This window comes from Lepidochelys kempii, chromosome 7 (genome assembly GCF_965140285.1).
Source record: "Lepidochelys kempii isolate rLepKem1 chromosome 7, rLepKem1.hap1, whole genome shotgun sequence".
NCBI lineage: Eukaryota > Metazoa > Chordata > Testudines > Cheloniidae > Lepidochelys > Lepidochelys kempii.
The window spans coordinates 31,780,232-31,807,472 of NC_136386.1; the positions used below are offsets into that span (position 1 = coordinate 31,780,232).

The 27,241-nt window shown below is 46.9% G+C and overlaps 1 protein-coding gene and 1 long non-coding RNA gene across 6 annotated transcripts in view; one reads left to right on the forward strand and one right to left on the reverse strand.

Annotated features, from left to right (window-relative positions):
- The first annotated feature begins 50 nt into the window (after nt 1–50).
- Nucleotides 51–26,847, forward strand: LOC140914319 (solute carrier family 22 member 6-A). 5 transcript variants are annotated; one of them, XM_073351838.2, is made up of 11 exons: nt 51–396; nt 5,010–5,297; nt 8,023–8,126; nt 8,964–9,118; nt 14,233–14,401; nt 14,928–15,051; nt 19,442–19,557; nt 19,830–20,044; nt 20,947–21,055; nt 24,405–24,608; nt 25,217–26,847. In XM_073351838.2, the coding sequence occupies exons 2-11, from the start codon at nt 5,082–5,084 to the stop codon at nt 25,302–25,304; spliced, it is 1,500 nt and encodes a 499-aa protein (XP_073207939.1). In that variant the 5' UTR covers nt 51–396; nt 5,010–5,081; the 3' UTR covers nt 25,305–26,847. The 5 variants fall into 5 exon arrangements, with proteins under 5 accessions (XP_073207939.1, XP_073207940.1, XP_073207941.1 ...); XM_073351839.2 differs by having other exon boundaries at nt 5,032–5,297; XM_073351836.2 differs by lacking the exon at nt 51–396 and having other exon boundaries at nt 4,710–5,297.
- Nucleotides 16,591–27,241, reverse strand: part of LOC140914324 (uncharacterized) — a 72,058-nt gene continuing 61,407 nt past the window's right edge. The window contains exon 3 of the long non-coding RNA XR_012159827.1: nt 16,591–16,847. This is a non-coding gene — a long non-coding RNA (uncharacterized LOC140914324). The remainder of the gene's footprint in view (nt 16,848–27,241) is intronic.

Sequence of the window (27,241 nt, forward strand, 5' to 3'; positions counted from 1 at the left end):
CGTTGGGCGGGGAGACAGACAACCTGGATTCTGATCCTGGCTCAACCATTGACACTGGACTTATGTCTATTGCTCTTCCCACAGCAAAACCAGCATGAACAAACTGCACTGATCCAGTTGGGTCCCAAATAACTGTGTCTATTTAATAGGGCTAGCCAGAAAACAGGAATTCTGTTTAGCACAATAATTTCAGAGGTTTCATATCAGAACAAAACCAAGACCTTTCAAAACGTTTCATGAAAACAGAGAGCTCCATCCCAGAAGAGCCAATAGCTCAGGCAAAGTAGCAACCTAAACCTTGTTCTTCTGCACCCCAACCAAGTTCCCTAACAACCAGGATAGCAAGTCAGCCCTTCTCACTCTCTGCAGGGACTTGAACCTGATTCTTCATCACAGGTGAGTACTCTGGCCACCAGGCTTTTCAGGGGTGGGCCTCGCTCACGCTATCATTTTGATCAGAAATTCCATCCTGGACCTGAGAAACCCTCCCGACAAAACTTTGGTCGAAACCAGAAAGTTTCGGTTTTGACCAATTGGCAACTTCCCACAGAAAATTCTAACCCAGCTCTTCTATTTAGTACATGTAGCCATTCGAAGCCTAGCTACATAGACACCATTGCTCTGAGTGGCTTTGAAAACACAGAACACAGCAAAAGCCTTTAGAGGGACCACAGACTAGTTAATTCTGCCGTATTCCTGTACTATACTCTGCAAGTCACTTCCCCACTCCATGCCTCAGTTTCCCCTCCCACACCTGGTCTATTTAGATTACAAGATTTTCAGGGCAGGGACAGCACCCTACATAGTGGGATCGTGACTTCTTATTGCTCCTGAAATATGCATAAAAACATACATGTTTAGAGGAGGTTCCGCACAAAGGGGTTCTGAGTATGGTAGAAACATGGTTACAGTCCGGGGCCATGCTGCCATGCAATGAGAGAGTTTATCACTCAGTAGTTCATGTATCTCCCAGACTATAGCTTCCCAGGCTGACAATTTGCATCAGACCCATAGGGGAAGAACAAATGCGGGTCCAAAAAGGAAGTGTTTAACCCAGTCCACAATCAAGCCACACCCACAAATAAGCCCCACCCTCTTGAGATACACATGTCACTCAAAGTCAAGGTGACCATGTTTTCAATACCTCCAGCCAGGGCTTTTGTATGGCGATGTTGTATTAGGGTCATACGTGAGACAAAGTTATTCATGTTACAGGAGAGCTCAAAGGCCCTAACAAGAAGAAGGGCCCCATTGGTTAGGCACTGCACATACACGTAGCTAGGGCCAGCCTTTGCCCCAGAGAGCTCACCATCTGAACAGACAAAGGGTGGGAGAGGAAACAAAGATACAAAAAGAGGAAGTGATTCACCCAAGGTCACTCACCAGGCCAATGGCAGAGCTGGGACTACAACCCAGGTGAGTGTCGTATTCACAAGACCATGTTGCTTCTAAAAAATGCCCAGTGCTGGCATCATTGCTAGAGTGGGTCAGAAATGGGGGTGGTTCCAGAGGGAAATTTTGACATTTGGCGGAAAAGCGGGGATTCGAACCCACAACTCCCAAACCCCTGGTTTATGGCCTGACCAGGGGAACATCACAATCACTTTACTCACATGTCAACTGTATCCCAAACGCTTGTCCCACTGCACTATTAGTATCATAACAACGTGAGGCCCCAGTCAGAGAGCAGGGCCCCACTGCAGTAGAGATGTGGAATAAATGAGGACATTCCTTGCTACAAAGAACTCACAGTCTTAGCATAGGACAAGAAACAACAACTGCTTCCCCCAAGGAACGGGCTACAGGGCAGGAAAAATGGTGGATGTTTCAGTTACAGCTCTGGATTGGGACCTTTTGGGGAGTCAATTCCCGCCTCCCCGGAGACACCGTGTGTGACCTCAGACAAGTCGCAGAGGGTAGCAAAAGCTCGTAAGTTGCATAGGAAGGAAGTCCCGTTTTCAGAAGTGACTCAAAGACTTAGGAACCTGAGTCCCCGTGACTTTCATAGAAACTTGAGCTCTTGAGTGCCTAACTCCCTTTTGAAAATGAGACTAAATGATTTAAGTCACTTGAAATGCTGAGTGGAGCAACTCTGAGATACCTTTAAGACTCTGGGCTTTAGTTCCCCAGTTTCTCCATCTGTAAAAGAGTGCTAATAAACCTTCCTTTGACTATTTGCATCGCGAGCTCTTCAGACCAAGGGCTGTCTCTTACCAAGTGTGCCCGGCACAATGGGACCCTGATCTCAGTCAGGGTTTGTGCAGCACCCAGCATGACAGGGCCTGCATCTCAGATAGTATCAGCTGGTTTCTGGCAGCATCTGGCATAACAAGGCTTTGATCTTGGTCAGGGTCTGTGTAGCACCTGGCACAATGGGGTCTTTAGGCACTGCTGTACTACAAATCATAAGTACACAAGGAGAAGGTAAGAGTAAGACAATCACGCTTAGGAAAAAACACTGCATTCACAGCACACCAATTCCCTAGCAATTGCTCCAATGGCTCAGGGTGAATTTTGTCCCAGATACTAACATCTCTTGTGAATAACTGACTACATCAAAGGACATCTACTTGCTGGACTGCCTTTCACACTCACCTGATGCTGTTACCCAGAACTATTGCTATTGCTGTCAAGTACTGTGTGTATTACGGTAGTACCTAGAAGACACAACCAAGATCAGGATTGCAACATTATTTATTATTTGTATTTATTTCTATTGTGGTAGGACCAAGGAGCACCAGCAAAGGACCAGGAGCCCATTGTGTTATGCATTAGACCAGTGGTTTTCAAACTGCGGGTCGTGACCCAGTACTGGGTCGCGGAACGTAAGGCAGCGGATCACAGCGGCTCTGGTCAGCACCGCCGACTGGGCAATTAAAAGTCCCGTCAGCGGTACTGCCCGGCTATCTGTTCTGACACTGCACTGTGTTCCGGAAGCAGCCAGCAGCAGGTCCGGCTCCTAGGCGGCGGGGCGGCCACAGGACTCCGCGCGCTGCCCCCTCCCCAAGCACGGGCTCCACACTCTCATTGGCCAAAAACCGGCCAATGGGAGCTGGGGGGATGGTGCCTGTGGGCGAGAGCCATGCGGAGCTGCTTGCGCACCTCTGCCTAGAAGCTGGACCTGCTGCTGGCCACTTCCGGGGCGCAGTTCATTCCGCGGTGCCAGGACAGGCAGGAAGCCTGCCTTAGCACCCCCACTGAACCGCTGACCAGGAGCCGCCCAAGGTAACCCTGCGCCCCAATCTCCTGCCCCAGCCCTGAGCCCCCCCAAACCCGGAGCCCCTTCCTGCATCCCAAACCCCTCATCCCTGGCCCCAGCCCAGAACCCTGACCCCCTCCTGCACCCCAACCCCCTACCCCAGCCCAGAGCCCCCTCCCACACCCTGAACCCCTCATTCCCAGCCCCACCCACAGCCCTCACCCCCACACCCCAACCCTCTGCCCCAGCCCTGAGCCCCTCCCATACCCCAAACCCCTGATCCCCAACTCTGTTGGGTCGCGAGCATCAACAATTTTCTTCAACTGGGTCGCCAGAAAAAAAGTTTGAAAACCATTGCATTAGACAAACACAGAACAAAGAGGTGGTTCCTGCTCCAAAGAGCTTCCAATCTAAGAGCAGACAAACAATGAGGGAACCCTGTCCCAGTTTAAATAGACAATGAAAAGAAGTGAATTGCCCAGCAGCAGAACCAGGGATAGAAGCCAGGTCTGCTTTCCCTAAGCCAGTGCTCCAGGCTCTTCCTTAACCTTTCCCCCCAGCCATTCTCTTTGTCCTCTCCTCTCTCCCATGGATTTATGCTCTGTTTCTGCCCTGTCCTTATCCAGCAATTTGCCTCCACATGGACCCCAGCACTCCTCCATCACCAGCCAGCTTTGATGAAGTGCATATGGAGTTAGAGCCTCAGCTGATGTAAACTGGCGTAACTCAATTGTCTTCAGTGGAACCAAGTTGATTTACTGCAGCTCAGGATTTGGTCCCATGAGTCATCTTTTCAGCACCCAGCACAATAGGCCCCTGCACTTATTCGGGATCTGTACAGCATCTAGCACATTGCACCCTGATCTAGATCAGTGTCTTTGCAGCACCCAGCACACGGGGACCTAGATCTAAATTGGGGTCTGTGCAGCCCGCAGCACAATGGGGGCCCTGATCTCAGTCGGGGGCTGTGCAGTGCCTGATATAATGGAACAATAGTCTTAGTTGGAGCCTCTAATAGTAATGCCAATAATAATCAACCAGTGCAAAGCAGGCTCGGTGCCCTTGTGTACTGGAGGCCTAATGCCTTCCTAACACGGCCCTTTGTCCCACATTTACTGGATCAGTAGATTTTGTCTCCCTTTCCCTTCAAGCTAATCCTTCAAACCCAGGGTAGAATTTTAACCCAAGTAAGATGATTACGGTTTACATAACCCACACACGCACCCTTTTAACCCAATCAGTTTCCTAAGGCTAAATATATATATATATTACTCCCCCCATCCCCCTGCCCCCATTACCACCACTACACACGCACAGTTTCCAGCATCCCAGAATCAAACAGTCCAACTGAGGTGATCCAAGTTCACACCACAGGTTGCTCAGATTTTCTTCCAACAGACTGGTATCCCTGCTGAGACCCCCACTCTTTGGGTGGATGCCAGATTGATAGCGGTTTCAAAGTTGTAGGCAAAAATTTAAAGGGAACTTTCTTCTGAGACAATGAGACTAAACTTTCCCATGCAGCCGTCCAAGTTTTGCTTTTCTCCTGTAGGAAGCGCCTGGCTGTAGCTGTTGTGCTTTGACAGATCTCTAAGAGAGCAGGAACTTTTGTAGGAGGTACTCTTTCCAAATGCAGCTCTGTTTGTGAAATTCATTTAAGTCCTCAGGAAGCGAGTTAACGGTGGATCTGTTCGGCATGACTTTTGCCGAACTCCTAGACAGCATTGGCGGCATGGGCCGTTTTCAAATCATCCATGTCGCTTTACTTGTTATCCCTGTTTTAATGACAGCCTCTCATAACCTCCTGCAGAATTTTTCTGCTGCTGTTCCAGGACACCACTGCCAGATTCGTGTAGCTGCCAACAGCACGGGTGGTACAAACATGACTCAAAGACTGAGCACCAAAGATCTCTTGAGGGTCTCCATCCCGATGGATGGGGAATGGGAGCCGGAGAAGTGTCGCCGGTTCGTCACCGCCCAGTGGCAGCTCCTAAATCCCAACGCCACTCTCGCAAATGGGACAGAGATGGAAACAGAGCCATGCACGGATGGGTGGACCTACGACAAGAGCATCTTCACCAACACCATCATTATGGAGGTAAGGAAGGGCCTAAAGCACTCACCGTTGCTCAGAGAAACCTTGCATTGCTTGGGTGTTATTGATCAATATTTACATCTGACTGCACAGGAGCAGGAGGAAGTGTGGTCCAGCCAGTGAACTGTGACTTGGGTTCAGTTCCTGTCTCTGAACCATTCCTACTCTGTGACCTTATGCAAATTATGGTTGCCCAGCTGGATCATTCCCAAGGTCCATTCAGCCCAGTCTCCAGTCTTGGACAATGGCCAGCACCAGATGCTTCAGAGACAGGTTTAAGAACCCTGCAGTAACCCATGTGAGATACCCTGTCCCATACATAGCCCTCATCCTGATCTTTAGTAGTTGGAGATTGGCTCAAGCCTAAAGTACCAGGTTTAATATCCCTCCCAGAAGCCTTGTTGTTGCTGTTATGATTACTCTGGATGGTTTTGATATCCCCCTTTCAATTTTGTTAACTTCTTCCCCTCAATGACTTCATGTGGCAGTGAGTTCCACAAGCTAATCCCACATCATGTGAAAAAGTGTATTTCCTCTCATCGGTTTTGAACTCCCATCTTTTAATTGCATTGAACATCCCCTTGTTATGAGACAGGAAGAACAGATGCTCCTGATCTGTTGCCTCTCTCCCACTTGTTGTTTTATAGACTTTTATCCTGTCCCCTCTAGTTCATCTCCTTTGCAAGGTAAATGATCCCAGTCCTTTCAATCTCTCTCCACAAGAGAGTTTCTCAGGCTCTTGGTCATTCTTGTTGCCCTTTTAGTTCTGCAATATCCTTTGTGAGATGGGGTGACTAGGTCTGCACCCAGCAATCTCGTCATCTCTCTGTCCCTCACATTCCCATATAAGTAAAACATGGATAATTCTTCCTTTCTCCCACCTGTGTCTATTTGGAATGTAAACCCTTAAGGGTGGGGGGTATCTTTTACTGCGTTTGCATGTTGCTGGAGCTTCTACCTGCTGCTAGAACAGAAAATAATAATGTCATATATGATGAGACACTGTAGGTCTCCATGCCGTCTCTGCTCCTATTATTTACTGACAATTTGTCCTGGGAAGGAACATTCAGATTGTAAAAGGGGATTCTGGTAACTGTTTGCCAGATGGTAAGAGATGGCTGTAGCTGGATATAATAAAACTCAGCCCTTCCCATGATTCAAAGAGCTTTACAAACTTGCTATGAGCTAAGTGTGTAGTAGTACCATTATCTCAATTTTACAGATGGGGAAACTGAGGCACAGGGAGGTGAAGTGACTTGCCCAATGTCACAGTTGTGTCAACCATAGAGCTGGCTACAGAACCCAGGAGTCCTAGGCTTACAGTCCTGCTCCTGTAACCCCTAGAATCACACAAGCTGTCATAGAACCCAGGAATCCCAGTCTTAGTGCTCCAAGCACTGGAACACTCTCCTTCCAAGCGCCAGGAGCAGAACCCAGAAAACCTGATGCCCATTCTCTGTTTTAACCACTAGACCCCATTCCCCTCCCACAGCTATGGATAGAACCCAGCAATCCTGACTCCCAGCCCCCTGCTCTATCCTACTAGACCCCACTCCTCCACAAGAGCTGGGACTAAAACCCAGGAGTCCTTATGCCCAGTCCCTGCTTTAACCAATACACATAATTCCACATCTTGGAATTATGACCCTCAGTGCTCTGCACTAACCACTAGGCCACACCATGCAGCTGCAGAATAGTAAATACCCAATACTGAGATGGTGATTTATTCAAATATCCATCAGTAGTTATATCACTCACACATGTGACCTCATACAAGTTGTGAGCCACCCCCTTAAGAAATCCACTGACACAGCAAAGTACTGTTTGCTTGTTTAACCAATGCTGAGCTGCAGGACTGCACACAGAGAAAGTTCCCTGCCCTTGACAATTCTCAGATTGTTGGTTAGTTAAATATTTACTTGCAATTTAAAAAAAAATATAAATACAAAGCAGGGATTAATTTTATTTGAAATGTAACCTTATTTACCAAATGCAAATGGCCAAATCCTGGTGCCAATAAAATCATTATTTTTATTAAAATATCTGTAGTGCCTAGAGACCCCAACTAAGATCAGGGCCCCTATTGTGCCAGGCGCTTCACAGACCATGACTGAGTTCAGGGCCCCCTTGTGCCAGGTACTGCACAGACCCTGACTGAGATGGGAGCCCCCATTGTGCCAGGCAACGCACAGACACACAGAGAGAAACAGTCCCTGCCCTGAAGAGCCAACAATCTAAAAGACAATGGGTGGGAGGGGAAACAACTTACTCAAGACCACACAGCAGGAGAGCCCACACCCGAACCCAGCTCTCCTGAGTCCCAGACCAGCACATTATCACTAGGCCACCTTTCCTCTGCTTCAAGGGTTTCTGGTGCTCAAAGCTATTGGCGGGGCTGCCGGAGCACAGGCAACAGCTCTCATAGCCCCTGGCTCTATACCTCCTCCCTTTGCCACCTGCAGTCCTGCAGCCTGAGACAGTCCACCTCCCACTGGTAGCAAGCAGTACTGCACCCTGAAGTCCATCGACTGCCTAATACAGTCATTACATAACTGCTGGGGATAATTCCCCTGAGCCCCTAGTGATCAGCCACCCCAGCTCTCCATTATACCTTTGTCTGCTAAATTAAATACTCCCCCCATCCATAGCATTGGCTGTTTTCTCCTTGCGTGGGTAGGAGCAGCTTGTTATGACAATGTCTTGACCACCTTTCCTCCTCCGCCTGCAGTGGGATCTGGTGTGTAACCTGCGGACACTCGGACAGATGGCTCAGTCAATCTACATGGCTGGGGTGCTGGTGGGAGCGCTTCTGTTTGGAAGCTTAGCGGACAGGTAGGTCTTTGCAAAGCTCTTCCTTCTCCCCGCTCTGAGAGCAGCTGCAGAGGCACAGAAAGCAGCAGCCATGGGGTGAATGGTATCTGCTGGGGCTAGGGGCAAAAGTTCAGGCAATGAACTGAACGTTTAAATTTTGACTTCAGAGATGAGGGATGTGGAGGTTGGGGTAGAATAATCTACCAGAGTCTAATAGCCTAGTATGTCCAGATGCATAGCTGGTGTAAATCAGCACCACTCATTGGTGCCAATAAGCATTTTTCTGTTGTATTCAACGACCATTGGATGAGGCCCATTTATACCAGCTGAGGATCTGACCCATGGCCTGGCAGTTGCTACATTTTCCTTTGCTTATGTTCATCCTCTTCCTTCCAGCTGCAGTCCCTCTCCTTGCCTGATCATGCGCCCATTGAAGTCAAAGGCACGACTCCCATTGATTTCAATGCTGCAGTAGCCCTTGGAAAGTAACTCCTCTCAGTGCTTGAGGTTTACCCTTTCCCTTACACTTGAGATGCTGATCCACGTCCCCTTGTAGTCATTGCTTAGCTGCATTTAACTCATTTACAGCCTTGCCTTGTGGGTCAGTCCCTCCAGAGCCCTGGTCATTTGTGCTTGCTCTCCCCTGAACACCTTACAGGCTATGTCAAAACACTGAGAGATTAGATTAGATAAAATAGATCATCCACGTCCATGTGCCCAGGACTGAATGCAGATTGCCAGGTGCGGTCACATCAGTGCTGTCCCCACCTATCCTCAGGGCTCTGTGGCTCTGCATATACAGGATTCTATCAGTCACCAGACCTAGCACAGCTATGAACATGCCATCTTCTGCCACAGGTTCGGGCGGAAGGCTCTCCTGAGCTGGTCTTACCTGCAGATGGCTGTCTCGGGCACCTGTACCGCCTTCTCGCCCAATTTCACCGCATACTGCATCTTCCGCTTCCTTGTCGGGATGGCCCTTTCTGGGATCATTCTCAACTGTATGTCACTGGGTAAGGGACCTTCTTCCACTGCTCCTTGATTTTAACCTGGGAAAATTAGCCCTTGTTATAACTACCTGCCTTACAGTTGCTCCTAGGAGACCCCAACACAGCATGCACATTATTTCTGGTATTACAGTAGCACCTAGAAGCCCAGTTCTGGTGTGTGCATAATTAACAGTATTACAGTAGCACCTTGATGACCCAGTATAGTGTGCATATTAGTAATATTACAGTAGCACCTGCAGGCCCTTACGGAGATCAGGGCCACTTTACATTGGACAGGTTATTAGTAGTATTACAGTAGCACCCAGAGGCACTAAGTAAAATCAGGGGTTCATTACAGTGTGTGCAGTATTAATATTACAGAAGCATCTAGAAGCCCTGAGATCTGGTCCCCATTGCGTGAGGCACTGGATGTCTACCTCCCTCTTGGTGTCTGCTGTGCAGAGGATATAACTGCTCCAGCCACAGAGCCCTGCTTAACAAACAGCCACCATCTTAGTGACTTGGGGCTGGGAACTGACCCAGAGAACCTCCAAGCGAATGAGTTGTTTAGCTCAGCCTATAGAGACCCATGCACAGAGCTCTAGGTGACATGCACACAGTGAGACTGTCCTGGCCCCAAAGAGCTTATAATAGACAAAGGAAGAATTATTGTCCCCATTTTATGGACTGGTTTCAGAGTAACAGCCGTGTTAGTCTGTATTCGCAAAAAGAAAAGGAGTACTTGTGGCACCTTAGAGACTAACCAATTTATTTGAGCATGAGCTTTCGTGAGCTACAGCTCACTTCATCGGATGCATACCGTGGAAACTGCAGCAGACTTTATTTATACACAGAGAATATGAAAAAATACCTCCTCCCACCCCACTGTCCTGCTGGTAATAGCTTATCTAAAGTGATCATCAGGTGGGCCATTTCCAGCACAAATCCAGGTTTTCTCACCCTCCACCCCCCCCCACAAATTCACTCTCCTGCTGGTGATAGCCCATCCAAAGTGACAACTCTTTACACAATGTGCATGATAATAAAGTTGGGCCATTTCCTGCACAAATCCAGGTTCTCTCACCCCCCTCCCAAAAACCACACACACAAACTCACTATCCTGCTGATAATAGCTCATCCAAAGTGACCATTCTCCCTACAATGTGCATAGTTAAGGTGGGCCATTTCCAGCACAAATCCAGGTTTTCTCACATCCCCCCCACCCCCATACACACACAAACTCACTCTCCTGCTGGTAATAGCTCATCCAAACTGACCACTCTCCAAGTTTAAATCCAAGTTAAACCAGAACATCTGGGGGTGGGGGTAGGAAAAAACAAAAGGAAATAGGCTACCTTGCATAATGACTTATCATGCACATTGTGTAAAGAGTTGTCACTTTGGATGGGCTATCACCAGCAGGAGAGTGAATTTGTGTGGCGGGGTGGAGGGTGAGAAAACCTGGATTTGTGCTGGAAATGGCCCACCTGATGATCACTTTAGATAAGCTATTACCAGCAGGACAGTGGGGTGGGAGGAGGTATTTTTTCATATTCTCTGTGTATATATAAAGTCTGCTGCAGTTTCCACGGCATGCATCCGATGAAGTGAGCTGTAGCTCACGAAAGCTCATGCTCAAATAAATTGGTTAGTCTCTAAGGTGCCACAAGTACTCCTTTTCATTTTATGGGCTGAGGCTCAGCAGGGTTTGATTTTCCCACCATCACACAGGGAGCATGTGCCAGAGCCAGGAACTGAACCCAGCTCACTTGAGTCCCCCTGAGAGGCCAACCTACCTCTCAAGCCCCGGCAGCCCTCATTAACTGGGAGAGCTGTGAAGCTGCTGTCCCACTTTTCATGGCCCAGCCCAGCCAGAAGACAAGACACAGGTCCCTGGTATGCAGTGTGAATGATCTAACAATCCCCCACTTTTCGTTTAGCGCCCGAGCTATCAGGGCCATGCAGAGTAGGGGCTGCACAAACACAGAACAATAGATGGCTCCTAAGTAACCTACTTTTTTTCATTTGGGATTCTCAGTGTCCTTGTTTTCCAGACAAATGCCCAGATTCCTCTTTTGAACGCTGCTAAGGTCTCAGCCTCAAGGTAGTCTTATGACAGTGAGTTACGCAGGCTAATGGTCCATTGTTAGACAGGACTCCCAGCATTGCTTTGCAGCCATCCCTTCCCTCCAATGTCTGCTTTTCGTTTTTGGATGCTGTTTTCCTGCTCTTGTTAGTTTTGATCTGGCCCCGGTATACAAATATTTATCCCTGTGTTTGCACGCATCACTTCTGCTTATATGCAGCCTGAGTCAGGAGGGTGTCTCAGAGGGAGCCCAGCATGGTAGCATCACTGGATTACAATAATAATACTTTGCAATTAAGGACATGTTAAAAAAAAGTTTGTTTTGGAATTGTGGGTGAGGGTTTGAGACAGTCCTTTCTAATATTAACGGTGCTAAAACAGTAATTGTTACAGTAGCACCTCGAAGTTCTGACTGAAACTGGGGCCCCCATTCTGCCAGGCACTAAACAGACCCCAAGATCAGGGCCCCCATTGTGCTGGGTGCTGACAGATCCTGACTGAGATTGGGGCCTACATTGTGCCTGGTGCTGCACAGACCCCAGTCAAGATCAGGGCATCCATTGTGCTGGGCCCAGTCCATTCACATAGTGAGCAACAGTTCCTGTCTTGAAGAGCTTTAAAATACACAAAGGGTGAGAAGGTGGAGTGGGAGACAAAGGGTGGTGAACTGAGATCACTGCCTACTGTGGTGACCAGTCTCATTGTTTCTTGGTGTTCCCCCCATCTGTTTTTCTGCATCCTTCTGTTGCCTCGTGTCTTATATTTTAAACTCATCTCTTTGTTCTGGACGTATACAGCGCCTAGCACAATGGGGTTCTGGTGCATGATTCCTAAGGCTATGTTTACACTGGCAACTGAACGACAAAACTTTTGTCTTTCAGAGGTGTTACCCCCTCTTCTCCCCGGAAAGACAAGTTTTGCCGCAACAAGCATCAGTGTGAACAGCACATTGTTGGCAGGAACACTCTCCTGACGACAACACAAACGCCACTCTTTGGGGATAGAAGTTTTTTATCGGCAAGAGAGCCGACAAACAGCAGCTACACTGAGCAACTTTTAGCAGCATGGCTGTGGTGACACAGCCATGTCGCTTAAAGCTGTGTAGTGTAGACATAACCTAAGCACTACTAAAATACAAATAAGGAATAGAGGAAACAGAAAGTGTCTTGCCCAAGTTCATGGAGAAATTTTGTGGCAGATCCAATGGATGGAATGGAACACCAGTGCCTTAAATACCCGTCTAGTACCTTAACCACTGGCCACCCCTGCCTCACATTCATAGCTCAGCATCATTTTAACCCTGAAGGACAGCAAAGCCCCTCACCGATTAGGTGGCACCACTGAGATCTTAATCCATGCCCACAGAAACATTCCCACATGCCTCCAAAACCTGTTCACTTGTGCAGCATATTAACTAGAGATGTAGGAATAACTGATTGTTTGGTTCAGTGGCTGAACCAAAAAAATTTGTTTACATTGTTTCAGGGTGATACAAAATAGAAATTTTTCTGTTTTTCTCACCAAAATGAAAAACAAAAATTCATTTTGGATCAAATGAAATGCTGTGTTCAACCGAAAACAAATCTTTTTGGGAGGTGGGAGCTCTTTGGTTTTTCATTTTCTGCATTTCTGGATTTTTATTACACACGTTGTGGCTTTTTAAAAATAAATCTAGCTAAATTTCTAAACAAAACATTGTTTTAAAACAAAGAGTTGAAACAAAACATTTTGAGTATCGGGGGTAGCTGTGTTAGTCTGTATACACAAAAACAACAAGGAGTCTGGTAGCACCTTAAAGACTAACAGATTTATTTGAGCACAAGCTTTCATGGAGTACAATCCCTCAGAGAGAGACAAACACCTACAAGATCTTTATCAAGCATTCTTAAAACTACAGTACCCACCTGGGGAAGTGAGGAAACAGACTGACAGAGTGAGACGGGTACCCAGAAATTACCTACTACAGGACAGGCCCAACAAGGAAAATGACAGAACACCACTGGCCATCACGTACAGCCCCCAGCTAAAACCTCTCCAGCACATTATCAATGATCTGCAACCTATCCTGGAAAATGATCCCTCCCTCTCCCAGACCTTGTGAGGCAGGTCAGTCCTCGCTTACAGACAGCCCCCCAACCTGAATACTCACCCAAATACTCACCAGCAACTACACACCACACCACAGAAACACTAACGCAGGAACCAATCCCTGTAGCAAACCTCGTTGCCTACTCTGTCCCCATATCTACTCTAGCGACACCATCAGAGGACCCAACCACATCAGCCACACCATCAGAGGCTCATTCACCTGCACGTCTACCAATGTGATATATGCCATCATGTGCCAGCAATGCCCCTCTGCCGTGTACATTGGCCAGACTGGACAGTCCCTTCGTAAAAGAATAAATGGACACAAATCAGACATCAGGAATGGTAACATACAAAAGCCAGTGGGAGAACACTTCAATCTTCCTGGACATTCTGTAACAGATTTGAAAGTAGCTATACTTGAACAAAAAAACTTCAGAAACAGACTTCAAAGAGAAACAGCAAAACTACAATTCATTTGCAAATTTAACACCATTAATTTAGGCTTGAATAGGGACTGGGAGTGGCTGGCTTGTATAAAATCAGCTTTGCCTCTCCTGGAATTGACACCTCCTTATCTATTATTGGGAGTGGACTACTTCCATCCTAATCGAATTGGCCCTGTCAACACTGGTTCTCTACTTGTGAGGTAACTCCCTTCCCTTCATGTGTCATTATATAACGCCTGCATCTGTAATTTTCACTCCATGCATCTGAAGAAATGGGGTTTTACCCACGAAAGCTTATGCCCAAATAAATCCGTTAGGCTTTAAAACATTTTGACCTTTTCAGAAAAAAATATATTTGGCAGGGCGGGGTAGGGCGCAAAGCTATTTGCTGAACTCAAACTGAATTTGCAAATAGTCAACCTGAACCTGCATTTTTCAGCAAATAAACTATGTGTCCAAAACATTTCGCCCAGCTCTAGTATTAACCCCTCTGGTGTGGGTGCCTTCCTTTCCAGTTGTTGAGTGGGTGCCAACCAATGTACGGACCATAGCCGGCACAGTGGTGGGATACTGCGCCACCATCGGGCAGATTGTTCTTGCAGGCTTGGCATATGCCCTCCCGGACTGGCGCTGGTTACAATTCACTGCATCAATGCCCTTCTTCATCTTTTTTCTCTATTCCTGGTAAGTGCATCGCTGCTTGTTGATAGGTTCACAGGGCTAGATTCTGATCTCACTCTTAGACACAGGGCTCAAGCATGGGGCTGCAGGAAGCATACACTAACAGTCCGATACTCATTGGGCTGAGCTGAAATAAGCTCCACTTCAGTCTGTATTCCCATCTGATTTAACTGTGATCTGTTACACAGCCTAGTGCCCCCATTACCAAGGTCTGTGACTGTCTTTGGATCCAAGGCAGTCATTTGTACCTGTCAGTGCAGAAAATGCATATGTTCAAGGGCTAGTACTGTAGAGGCTCAAACTCATCTGGGAGCTTTAGGTCCAACTATAATGGAAACAACAACAACTTGGTGGAGTTCCTCTGTGTTTGCAATGTATAACTTCTCCTCAGAATCTGCCCTACAAGCTCTTAGCTCTACCCAGGTTTGAGTGTCCCTAATTCCCATGAGCCACAAATTCCTACAAAGAGAACCCAACTGGAAAGAAGAAAGCACTCCATTGTTTCTTGGCATTGCTGCTCATTTTGCAGGTGGTTTGCAGAGTCCGCTCGCTGGCTGGTTCTATCAGGAAAACCGGACCGAGCCGTGCAGGTGCTTAAGAAAGTTGCTCAGATAAATAGAAAAAAAGAAGAAGGAGACAAGCTCAATACCGAGGTAAAGAGATGAATGGAATTCTTGACCATCAAAGGAAACCACAGATAATCATATCTTATGTGCAATAAGGATGGAACCCCTGAGGACGTGTAGAAGGAACACTTAAGTGATGTGTAGGCTTTCAGCTGGCCCTCTGAACTGCATGATGCACTAGGGTCAGAAGTGCCCAGGATACACCACCTCATCTCTCCAAGATGGTGCATCATGGGATATATAGTCTAACCAGGGATCCTGGCCTGTGGAGGAGAATGGGAGATGAGACACCTGAATTACAACTCCCATGAGGCACCATGGCAGCATTCCCAAACAGAAATATTTCCATTTCTAGTTGGTTTCAGTATTTGAATTTTCACTGAAAATTTGAAATTTTCCATCGGAAAAAACTCCCACATTTTCTGTCCAGATCTATTCATGCATTATTGCATGATACTCGTGCATTTAGCAATAGAACTGGTCAGCAATTTTTCAACTAAACTTATTTTTGTTGGAAAATCAACAAATTTCTCATTTCGAAAAGTTTTTGGAAAAAAGTTTCAAAATTCCCATTTCAAACATTTTTTAAAAGAAAAATTCAATATTTTCAGTTTCAAAATTTTTGCTAATTATAGTTTAAAAATTTAAATAGAAAAAAATGTCAAAATTGAAATAAAACATTTTGAAAATGTCAAAACAATGTTTCAATTGACTCAAACTGAAATTTTTTTCATACTGTTAATTTGTGCAAATTTTCGAGGCTGTCTTCTCATATTGATTTGGGATCAGAAAAATTTGAGATCTCCAAAATTTTCCTGGGATGGGAAAACTGTTTCCAACCCAGCTCTTTGGCAGCTTTCTCATGCACGCCATTGGCTCAGGTGAAATCTTACCTAGTAGAGAGAGAGTGAACAAGACTATCCGTCTTGAAATTTGTTCCAAGAGGAGGTGCATGGGGCTGGGCTCCAGAAGACCATGGGGATAAATGTCACCCTGGCATTTAAATAACATGTATAAAATTTCAGTGTGGAGTTGCACAACATTTGACGGCTATGCACAGATTATATTAAAGTGAAATTCACCCCTGAGTTAGCACAAGATCTGTGCAGCACTTAAATCCCATCTAAACTATGTTTTTAAGGACTTAAATGTAACTACTGGTACATAGGTTTTGTGCTGCCCAGGAACAAATTTCACCTTGGGAGGAGTGTTGGAGATTCTGCAATACACTGTGGCCCATATGATGTTTTTGTTTACCTGCTGTAAATCCAGAGTCAAAGGAGTTATTCCAAATTTACACTGGTGCAACAGAGAGCAGAATACACCCCTCAAACTTTGTCATCCAATCCATTTAGGCTTTGGCAGCCAGATCCTCAGCTAGTGTAAATCAGTATAGTTAATGGATCTATGTCAATTTATATCAGCTGAGGAGCTGGTCCATGGACGCATAGATTTTAAGGTCATTAGACCATTAGTTTGACCTCCTGCATAACACAGGCCATAGAATTTCACCCAGTTATTACTGTATTGAGCCCAGTAACTTGTGTTTGACTAAAGCATCTTCAAGGAAGGCAGCCAATCTGGATTTAATGACATCAAAAAATAGGGAATGCACCACTTCTCTTGAGAGTTTGTTTCAATGATTAGTCACCTTCCCTGTTAAAAATTTGTGCTTTATTTCTAATTTGAATTTGTCTGGCTTCAGCTTCCAGCCATTGGTTCTTGGTCTGCCTTTCACTTTCTTGAGAGTCCTTTAATACTTGATATTTTCTTCCCAGGAAGGTACTTATACACTGTAATCAAGTCACCTCTTGATCTTCCTTCTGATAAAATAAACAGATTGAGCTCCGTCAGTCGTTCACTCTAAGTCATTCTTTCCAGCCCTCAAATCATCATTCATAGATTTTAAGGCCAAAACAAGAGACCACGAGATCATCTAGCTAGACATTGAGCCCCTCTAGCCACATTCAAATACAAGCTCTCAATGTCATCTGAATAACCACACTTACTGATCTGGTATGTTTGCTGACATTAATTTAATATATGGATGATATAAATCTAGCATGCTTCCAATGATGCTTAAATTCTGGCCCTAGTCCAGGGATCAAAATCAGATTACAAATTTGTTCGCCTTTTGTGCCTGAATTCTGATTTCTAATTCATTCCAAAGTACAAGTGGCTGTTGTTTTTCCAACCTGAAAATCATTGTCATTAATACGCCCTGTAAAGTCCCATGATTCTGACCTACAGAAAGAAGCAGTTTCATTTGCAAAAGTAAACCTATTAAGCTGTGCAGAAAGATATGACTGTAAGGTCTTAGCCCTAATAAGAATTCTGATCCTCACGCCAATGGACTGAACTAAGATTAATAATTCCTGCCCTTTCATGATCTCAACTGCTTGTTTCTCAAAGATAAACAGAATCCCTGCATGGTTCTGTGGCATTCTAAGACAATGGTTAACTCAGGGACACAAATGCCTTTGGGTACAAACTATGCTACTTGTTTCAGAGTAACAGCCGTGTTAGTCTGTATTGGCAAAAAGAAAAGGAGTACTTGTGGCACCTTAGAGACTAACCAATTTATTTGAGCATGAGCTTTCGTGAGCTACAGCTCACTTCATCGGATGCATGCCGTGGAAACTGTAGCAGACTTTATATACACACAGAGAATATGAAACAATACCTCCTCCCAGCCCACTGTCCTGCTGGTAATAGCTTATCTAAAGTGATCATCAGGTTGGGCCATTTCCAGTACAAATCCAGGTTTTCTCACCCTCCACCCCCCCACACAAACTCACTCTCCTGCTGGTGATAGCCCATCCAAAGTGACCACTCTTTACACAATGTGCATGACAATCAAGTTGGGCCATTTCCTGCACAACTCCAGGTTCTCTCCCCCCCTCCCCCCCCCCCCCAAGAACCACACACACAAACTCACTCTCCTGCTGGCTACTTGTATGTCACAACAGATTGCAGAGTGTTTTGATACTAACAGTTCTACTACGTTAAGACAATGGCTTACGAGGTTGGGGACTGAGTAGGGGGCACTCTCTCCTTGGAATCCATGCTAGCCCTGATGCCCCAGTGCAATGCTAGGGAACACTGTGTTACAGGGAGTAGGATGGGGGGGCCCAGCAGGAGGTGCTGTCCTCTCACAGTCAGTGCTGACCCCAATGACCCACCACGATTCACTGGAGGTGGAAATATGTGGTCAGTTAAGGTCCCAGGGCCCTTTTCCCAATGGGGTTAGTTACTCCGGGGATAAAGCTGCCCTCACTATTGTGTAAGGGTAAAAAGAGGGACTTCGGTGGTGTCTAGGCTAGAGCACAAGGGAGAATTTCACCTTTAACATTTCGGTCCAAACTATCAGAGGACTAATACCCCAGGAAAACCTACCGAAGTCAAATTATCTTCATCTTCTGTCCTAAGGTTGAGTCGCATTATTATGAGCTGTTAAACAGCTTCTGCTTTCCAACCCAGAGCATTTCAGTGGTGGATGAAGTGATCCGATGTATCTGCATACATACCCCTCTGTCTGTATCTATCTATGTTCATATATAACTGGATGAACATATTTAAAAAAATCTGGAAAGTCTCTGTGTTCTGCATTTCTCTTGAGTCCATCTTCGGATCACTTCAGTGTTGTGCCAGCTCCTGTAGCCGAGCGATAGCCCTCGGATGGTCACTAGAGGGGGATGAAGGATTGGTTGTATGTTTTCTTCTGTGCTGAGCTTACCCACATTCCTGGTCTGCTTTTGTTTCCTCTAAATGGAATGGTGCAAACATTGTAAAACAGCTCCTGGGCCTTGGGGAGTGATGGTCACAGGAATTGCCTGACTGGATTAGACCAGTGATCTGTGTAACCCAGTATCCTGTCTCTGATAGTAGCTAGCATGGAGTCCCATTCCAGGCTCTGGGAGAAGAGCAGGGCCTAGTGGTTAGAGCTGGAGGAGGCTGGGAAGCAGAATTCCTGGGTTCCATTCCCAACTTTGGGAGGGGAGTGATGCCTACTGGTTAGAGCTAGGAACTGGGATTCAGTACTTTTGGGTTCTCATCCTATCTCAAACCTGGCAGACTACTCTTTATCCTATCCATTATTTTGTGGCCCTTTATCAGGTCCCCTCTTGCTGTGCTAAACATTCCCAGTCCTTTCAGTCTCATGGGAGTCTCTCCAGAGCTCTAATCATTCGCATTGCACATCTTTGCCTCCCCTCACCACATATTTCTGCTACATGCTATGGGCCAGATCCTCAGCTTCATTGTCAACTGACTTCAATGGCGCAACAGCTGGTTTATACCAGCTGGGGATCTGGCCCCATTTTCTCCAATGGAGCGTATCAGATGTGCTGAGCACAATGAGGAGGATGCAGCAGGATAATACACCAGAATTATTTTTCCTACTCTCTCTTCTCCCTAGGTCTTGAAATCCAACATGAAGAAGGAAATGGCCTTGGCACAATCTTCCTACACATTGTATAGTTTGGTCCGCACACCCAATGTACGCAGGATATCCTGCTGCATATCTAGTGTCTGGTAGGTGTGCTCTATTCTTTCTTTCTAACTGTGAGGCCCCAGTGCAGCACTAGGGGGTGCTGTGCTACAGGGAGAGGGGTGGGGGGGCTCAATAGAGGGCACCCTCTCCTCAGAGTCAGTGCAGACCCCAATATCGCACCATGATTTATTGAAGGTAAAAACATGTGGCCAGTCAAGATCCCCCTGTCCCTTTTCCCATCAGAGTTAGTTACACCAGGGATAAATCTGGCCCCACTTTATATTGACATCCCCCCTCCAATGACCATTCACAGGTTTGCCACCAGCTTTGCCTTCTATGGCTTGGCCATGGACCTGCAGCACTTCGGCTTCAACATTTATCTCATCCAGGTGGCTTTTGGCTCCATTGACATCCCGGCCAAGCTGAGCGCTGCCATCGGGATGAGTTTCATCGGCCGGCGATTCACCCAGGCAGCTTCCGTCATCCTGGCAGGGCTGGCAATCCTGGCGAACATATTTGTGCCACGAGGTGGGCATTCAGAGTGCAACAGCCAGGGGAGGTACGGGGATGAATTAAGATGACCTGGGACTCTAGTCATACCATGACATGGGACAGCCTACTCCCAAGATGATCTCCCCTGGGCCACAGCCCTCATAGCCCAAGTCTACCCCTATGGCCATACCCCCAGGGACCTCCCCTGACCCAATACCCCGCCCCAGGGGCCTCTCCTGACTCATGACCCCACCCCCACAATCCACCCCATGACCCTGCATCTTTGGCTGAACCCCACCCCCACAGCCAAAGCCCTCTCCATGGCCTTGTCCATTGCCCCCATAGACAAAACTTACCCGATGGCCTTGCCTCCTCCCAGCTATGCCTCCCCTCCACAACTCACCACTGCATGACCCGGCCTCAACCCCCACAGCCCAACCCCGATCTACAGCCCCACATCCACTGGAAATGACAGAGGGAGCGATCTCCTCGGGAGCAGAACAGGAATTTCATGGGAGGTGTTGTCCAGGGAGGGAGCCAGGCCCACAAAGGAGAATGGGGACAAGAGGCAACTGAACTGCAACTCCCACGTGGCACCACCATAGCATCAAAACTATTTCAACTTTCAGGTGTTCATTTTTTGACACACAAAAAATTGACATGGTCTGCGGGAGGCTGACACACTCTGTGAAAACTTCGCTTAGTTGAAAACCCCAATGTTCCATCAAAAAAACAGTTTTGATGGAAAATTTCTGACCATCTCTAATGTAGACATTCCTTTTATAGATCATAGTGTTACTCTGGCTGTATCTCGGATACATATTGTATATAGGCACTGAGTGACCAGCCTTAGTCAGGACTGTTCCAGCAACTGACCCCACTCGGGACTGCTACCAGCACTGACCACTAACTCTCATCCTTTTATGTCCCCCCACAAGAGCTGAAGGCCTTACGTACATCCCTGGCAGTGCTTGGGAAAGGATGCTTAGCCTCTTCCTTTAACTGTTTGTACCTCTACACCGGGGAGCTGTACCCAACAGTCATCAGGTACCTATTGCAGCACTCATCTATTTCTGCATTAGATGAAAATCTACCCAATGCTTTACTCAAGTCAGGGGGTCGGTGCTCGGAACGACAATGCTCCTCAGGCGCAGCTGGAACCAGAGTTCCGAATTTCCATTCCAAAGGAAGTTTCAACATTTCAAAATTTCTTGCAAGATGAAAATCCCAAAAAATTTCATTTCAGAAATAGCTGAACAACCTTATTGAAACCCAGGCTATTGGGTTAAACGCAGGGGTAACTGGGTGAAATTTAACAGCTCATGTTAAACCAGAGGTCAGACTAGAAGATCTACTGGTCCCTTCAGGCCTTAAATTCTATGAAACATTTCAATAAGGACTTATGAAAACAATAACTGATGTATCATTTCAATTATTATATAACATTATATTATATAAACCATCGAATCACAGAAATGTAGAGCTGAAAGGGACCTCAAGAGATCATCTAGTCTATCCCCCCATGCTGAGGCAGGATTAAGTATAACTACACCACCCCTGACAGGTATTCGTCTAACTGTTCTTAAAAAAGCATTAAGAATGGGGATTCCACAACCTCCCTTGGTAACCTGTTCCTATCCTTAGAGTTTGAAAGTTTTCTCCTAAAACCCAACCTGAATCTCCCATGCTGCAAACTAAACTGATTCCTTCTCGTCCTAACCTTGGTGGACATGCAGAACAATTGATCATCCTCTTTATAACAACTATTTACATATTTGAAGACTTATGTGTTTTCCCCTGTCCCCAGCCTCCAGTCTTCTCTAGGCTAAACACGCCCAGTTCTATCCACCTTTCCTCATAGGTCAGGTTTTTTAAACTGCTGATTGTTTTTGTTGCTCTCCTCTGGATTCCCTCCAAGACACAGGATTCCAGCTGAGGCATCACCAGTGCAGAGTAGGGTGGAACGATTGCCTCCTGTTTCTTACATACAACAGTCCTGTTAATACATCCCAGAATTACATTGGCCTTTTTCACAACATCATGTCACTGTTGATGCACATTCAACGTGTGATCCACTATAACCCTCAGATCCTTCTCAGCAGTACGACCACCTAGCCAGCTATTCATCATTTTGTATTTGTGCTTTTGATTTTTTTCCCTTCTTACATGCAGTTGTCACAGATTGCCTGGCCCTTTAAGGGTAATTGAGCTCAGCCACACCTGCGCCAGATTAGCTAACCCCCTGCCTTAGCTGGTCCTGGTCAGATGTTGGAAGGACTCCGTGGAAGGCCCTGAGCAAGAGTCTGAAGGAGATTGTGAAAGGCTCCAGGGAAGCAGTCAGGGCTGTGTCCCTCAGCCAAAGACAGAGACTGAAGGGTAACCCAGAAAGGATTGGGAACTAAGCCTGATGGGTGGGCTGAAGGGGAACTGAAGTGGGGACAAAGAACTTTTGATTGTGTTTGAACTTTTGTTACCCCAAGGGACAATTGAACTCGAAATAAGCCAGCCAGAGGGCTGAGCCATGTGAACCCCCAGGAGAGACAGGAAAGCCAGAGGAGGAGGAAACTGAGGCAGGGAGTGCTTGCAGCACCACACTCAAGCAGCATGGGGTGCTACAAGGCAGGCATGTCCCATGACACTAGTACTTTGTACTTGTCTTTATTGAATTTCATCTTATTGATTAATATAATAGTCCAAATGATAAATCAGTTATCATTTCAGTAGGTCCCTATTGAACCATTTTGATAAAGTCCGTTCAATATTTCCTAGCCCTGCACTTTCCGTATATCTGATTAAGTAAAGAACGCACCTCGGGGGTATGAGGTTTCTTTCCTTCCATTGGCCGGGGGATAGAAATAGGTGAACCATCGACCTTCACCATCCCCCACCCCCAATGTAAGTCTTCTCCTGTTCCCATCCTTGGGCTCCCAAGGCTCCACCAGGACAAAAAGAAAAACAACAAAGCCCTTTGACCTCACTGAAATGAAATGTTTAAATCATTTCTCATTGAAAATGTTGACAAAATCATTATGTTCCCATGAAATATTTCAATTTTGTTGAATCAGCATTTTCCTACAGAAGACTGTTCCAGTGGAAAATTTCCCCTCAGTTCTATTCTTAGGCCTAAAGTAACATTTTCTGAATTACCTAAGTTCCATTTTCAAAACTTTCTCCCTGTTAAAAATGTGCACCTTGTTTCCAGTTTGAATTGGTCTAGCTCCAACTCCTAGCCCTTGCAACTCTCATTTGCCCTTTTTCTGATGCCTCAAAGCAGGGGTGGGCAAACTTTTTGGCCCGAGAGCCACATCGGGGTTGCGGAACGGTATGGAGGGCCGGGTAGGGAAGGCTGTGCCTCCCCAAACAGCCTGGCCCCCTCCCACTTCCCGCCCCCCTCAGAACCCCCGACCCATCTAACCCCCCCTGCTTCTTGTCCCCTGACCGACCCCTCTGTGGACCCCCGGCCCCTAATCACCCCCCGAGACCCCACCCCCATCAAACCCCCCCTGCTCCCTTTCCCCTGACTGCCCCAATCCCTATCCACACCCCGCCCCCTAACAGGCTCCCCGGGACCCCCGACCCATCCAACCGCCCCCTCCCCAGGACCCCCGTCCCTAACTGCCCCCCCCGGACCCCACCCCCTATCCAACCTCCCCTGCTCCCTGTCTCCTGACCGCCTCCACCCCATCCAACTGCCCCCTGTCCCCTGACTGCCCCCCGGAACTCCCTGCCCTTATCCAACCCCCCCCCTTACCACGCTGCTCAGAGTGGCAGGACAAGCTTATTGGCAAGCCTGGGAGGTGGGTGAGCGCAAGCCCATGCAGCGGCATACCTGCGGGGGAGGAGGAGCAGCGGGGGAGGGGCCGGGGGCTAGCCTCCCCGGCCAGGAGCTCAGGAGCCAGGCAGGATGGTCCCGTGGGCTGGATGTGGCCCGCGGGCCGTAGTTTGCCCACCTCTGCCTCAAAGGATGCATCTCTACTAGGAGATAACTTCTGCCCACCTAGGTATTTACAGACTATAATCCTATAGTACAGCACCAGCCTTCCTGTCACAGTGAGTCCTGACCTCAGTTTGGGGAAGCCTCAAAGATTAGAGTCAACCCAAAACATTTAGTTTTGATCCCTCCCGACCCTGAGAGAAATTTAAAAAAAAATTGGCAAAAATGTGACCTTTTTCCCACAGAAAAATTCGTTTTTGCAGAAACTGCATTTCCTGTTGAGGGGAAGTTCCTAACTGGCTGTAGAAATAAGGAAAGACGGTTCTGATCAAAGGCCATTTCTGAGCAGACCAAGGGGAGAAAAAAGTCCATGGGCAGATTGAATCTGGTCTTTTGCAGAATCAGTCCAATATTATCATGATTTTATGATTTTTTTTTAAAGGTTGTTTTCTACACTTGCAGACAGACCGGCATGGGGCTCGGAAGCACCATGGCTCGCGTGGGCGGCATAGTAGCTCCGGTGGTAAGGGTGACGGGGGAATATTTCCCATACCTCCCACCAATTATATATGGGACAGCTCCTATAATCTCAGGCATCGCTGCTATATTCCTGCCAGAGACCCTCAATGTGCCATTGCCCGACACCATAGAAGAAGTGGAGAGAGGGTTAGTCTGCTTTCACTTCATTTTGATTGTGTCTTCTCCTACAGTAGTTCGTCTGAGCCTTCTCTCTCATATAAATGGGAAGAAACTGCCTTGGATTCAATATAACTACACTATAGCAAGAAAAGAACTGACACCTCCCACCGTAGCAGCAGCATGGGCTAGCGCTGGACTGGGAGTCAGGAGACTGGGTTTCACTCCCGTCACTCTGTGCTTCTGTTTCCCCTCCCACTCTTTGTCTATTCTGCCTTTTTAGATCATAAGATCTTTAGGGCAGGGACTGTCTCCTATTGCTTGTCTGTCCAGCACCTGGCCCAATGGAGTCTTGGTCTCAGTTAGGGTGGGTAAATAAGCCAGAGCTCAACTGGAGTCAACACTTCCATATCCCCAGCCAGTGTAAATTGGCTGTAGTGTCACTGAAGTGAACGGGGCCAGATACCCAGGTGGTGTAAATAGGTGTCGCTCAGTTGGACTCAATGGGCCAGATCCCCAGCTGGTGAAAATCGGACATAGCTCCATTGAAGTCAATAGCCCTAGGCCAATCACAACAGCTGAGGATCTGGCTCAATATTTATTTGTCTCTCTCTCTCTCTCTTTTTTTTTTTTTAAAGGACAAGGGCTAGAGACCTAAAGAATGAAGATCAAAAGGAGAAGATTCTTCTGCAGACAATGGGGCCAGCAATGCTGCAGGAATCCTGATGGTGTGATACAAGAGGGGGCCCCTTGAGTTAGGTAGTCCTCTGCTCAAAGTGTCACCTATGTTTCTGTGCACAGCAGTACACTCACAGGGCCTGGGTCCATGCAGTGCTACAGAGCAGAGAGAAATTTCAGGGGAGTCACAACAAATAAATGGCAGATTCCTCAATCTTTGAAGTATCTCTGTCACACACACCCAGCTGCGTACACAGTCAGATACTCGAATTCATATATACACGCACACTGACTCATGCATGTTCACACTCATGCATACACCCAGTCCCATTCAAACCCTCACACACATGCTCACACATACACACTCATTCACTCAGACAGAAGTTCTCACACACTCCCGTTCACACACACTCGCAACAAACACACAGGTCAGCACTGTTAGAAGGCTCCCTCCCTTTCCACCACAGCTGGTTAACACTCGACCTCCTGCCATCAGACAATAAATTGGTTCCCAACCCAAATCTCATAAACAGCTGTATTTTATGGAAAACTCACCCTATAAAATCTAATGGCTGTGGATGGAATGTGTTTCATTCAGCTCCCATTGTAGAGAGGCCCATGGCCGTTTTCCACATACCTGAATACCGGAGCCCTTGGGTCAGAGGAAATGTTTAAAACAACTTCAATTACCATCACGTCTGTTTCCATGGGGCGTAAACAGAACACTCATGCTGCCTAATAAATGCCGACTCCTGTTAAGGAGGTGGTCTGGGATGACCCATTCATCTCCTACCCACTGTATCCCCACCTCTCCAATGGAGGACTCCCATCATGGCTCTGTATCTGCTGCAGGGTTCATTCTTTTAGCCCTAAAATGATCTTCAATACAGATCCCATCCCAGATGGGACAGAAAGTTTGGACCATATCCTTGGCTGGTGTAAATGGGCATAGCTCCACTGACTTCATACCAGGTCCATGACTTCCCTTTATACCAACTGGGCAGCTGGCCCTTTACTCCAAAGAAGCTTTGCCCAATTTACACCAGCTGGGAATCTGGCCCTACTGTTGCCAATGGAGTGACACTGATTTACACCAACTGAGGATATGCTCCACTGATTCCAGTGGAGCTATGGCTGATTTACATCAGCTGGGGATGTGGCCCCATTGACTCCAATGGAGCTACAGGTCTAGTCCTGACTCAGTGAGGTTGAATGATTAGCAGAGTGTGGGAGTGGAAGTCAGGACTTCTAGGACATATTCCCAGCTCTGAGAAGCAAATAGATTAGAGCACAGTTGAGAATGGGAATCAAGACTCCTGGGTACTATTTCTGGTTATGGGAAGGGAGTGGGATCTAATGGATTAGACAGGGGAGTTCTAGGAGTCAGGATTCCTGGATTCTATTGTCAACTCTGGGATACGGGGGTCTAGTGGTTAGAGCAGATGGGGCAAGGAATCAGGACTTCTAGGTCTATTCCTGACTCTAGCTCTGGCCTCTGTGTAGTCTAAGGTTTCAGAGTAGGAGCCGTGTTAGTCTGTATCCGCAAAAAGAAAAGGAGTACTTGTGGCACTTTAGAGACTAACAAATTTATTTGAGCATAAGCTTTCGTGAGCTACAGCTCATTTTGAGCTGTAGCTCACGAAAGCTTATGCTCAAATAAATTTGAGCTGTAGCTCACGAAAGCTTAAATTAATAAATAATTTAATAAATTTGTTAGTCTCTAAGGTGCCACAAGTACTCCTTTTCTTTTGGTGTAGTCTAAGTGGGTAGAACAAAGGCCATTTGCTCCACTCCTTGGGACAGTATCAGTGTATGATATTGAGCCTGGCCTGGCAAAATAACTCTGTTGTTCTGCATTGTATCAAACCTGGATCCATAGCTCTTGGTTTAATGGGAAAAAAGAGAGAGGATGCATTTGGGGCCCAAGTTCAATAAATTATAAAGCACTCAGGGGACAGTTCATCCACTCTGCTATCTGGGCTGGA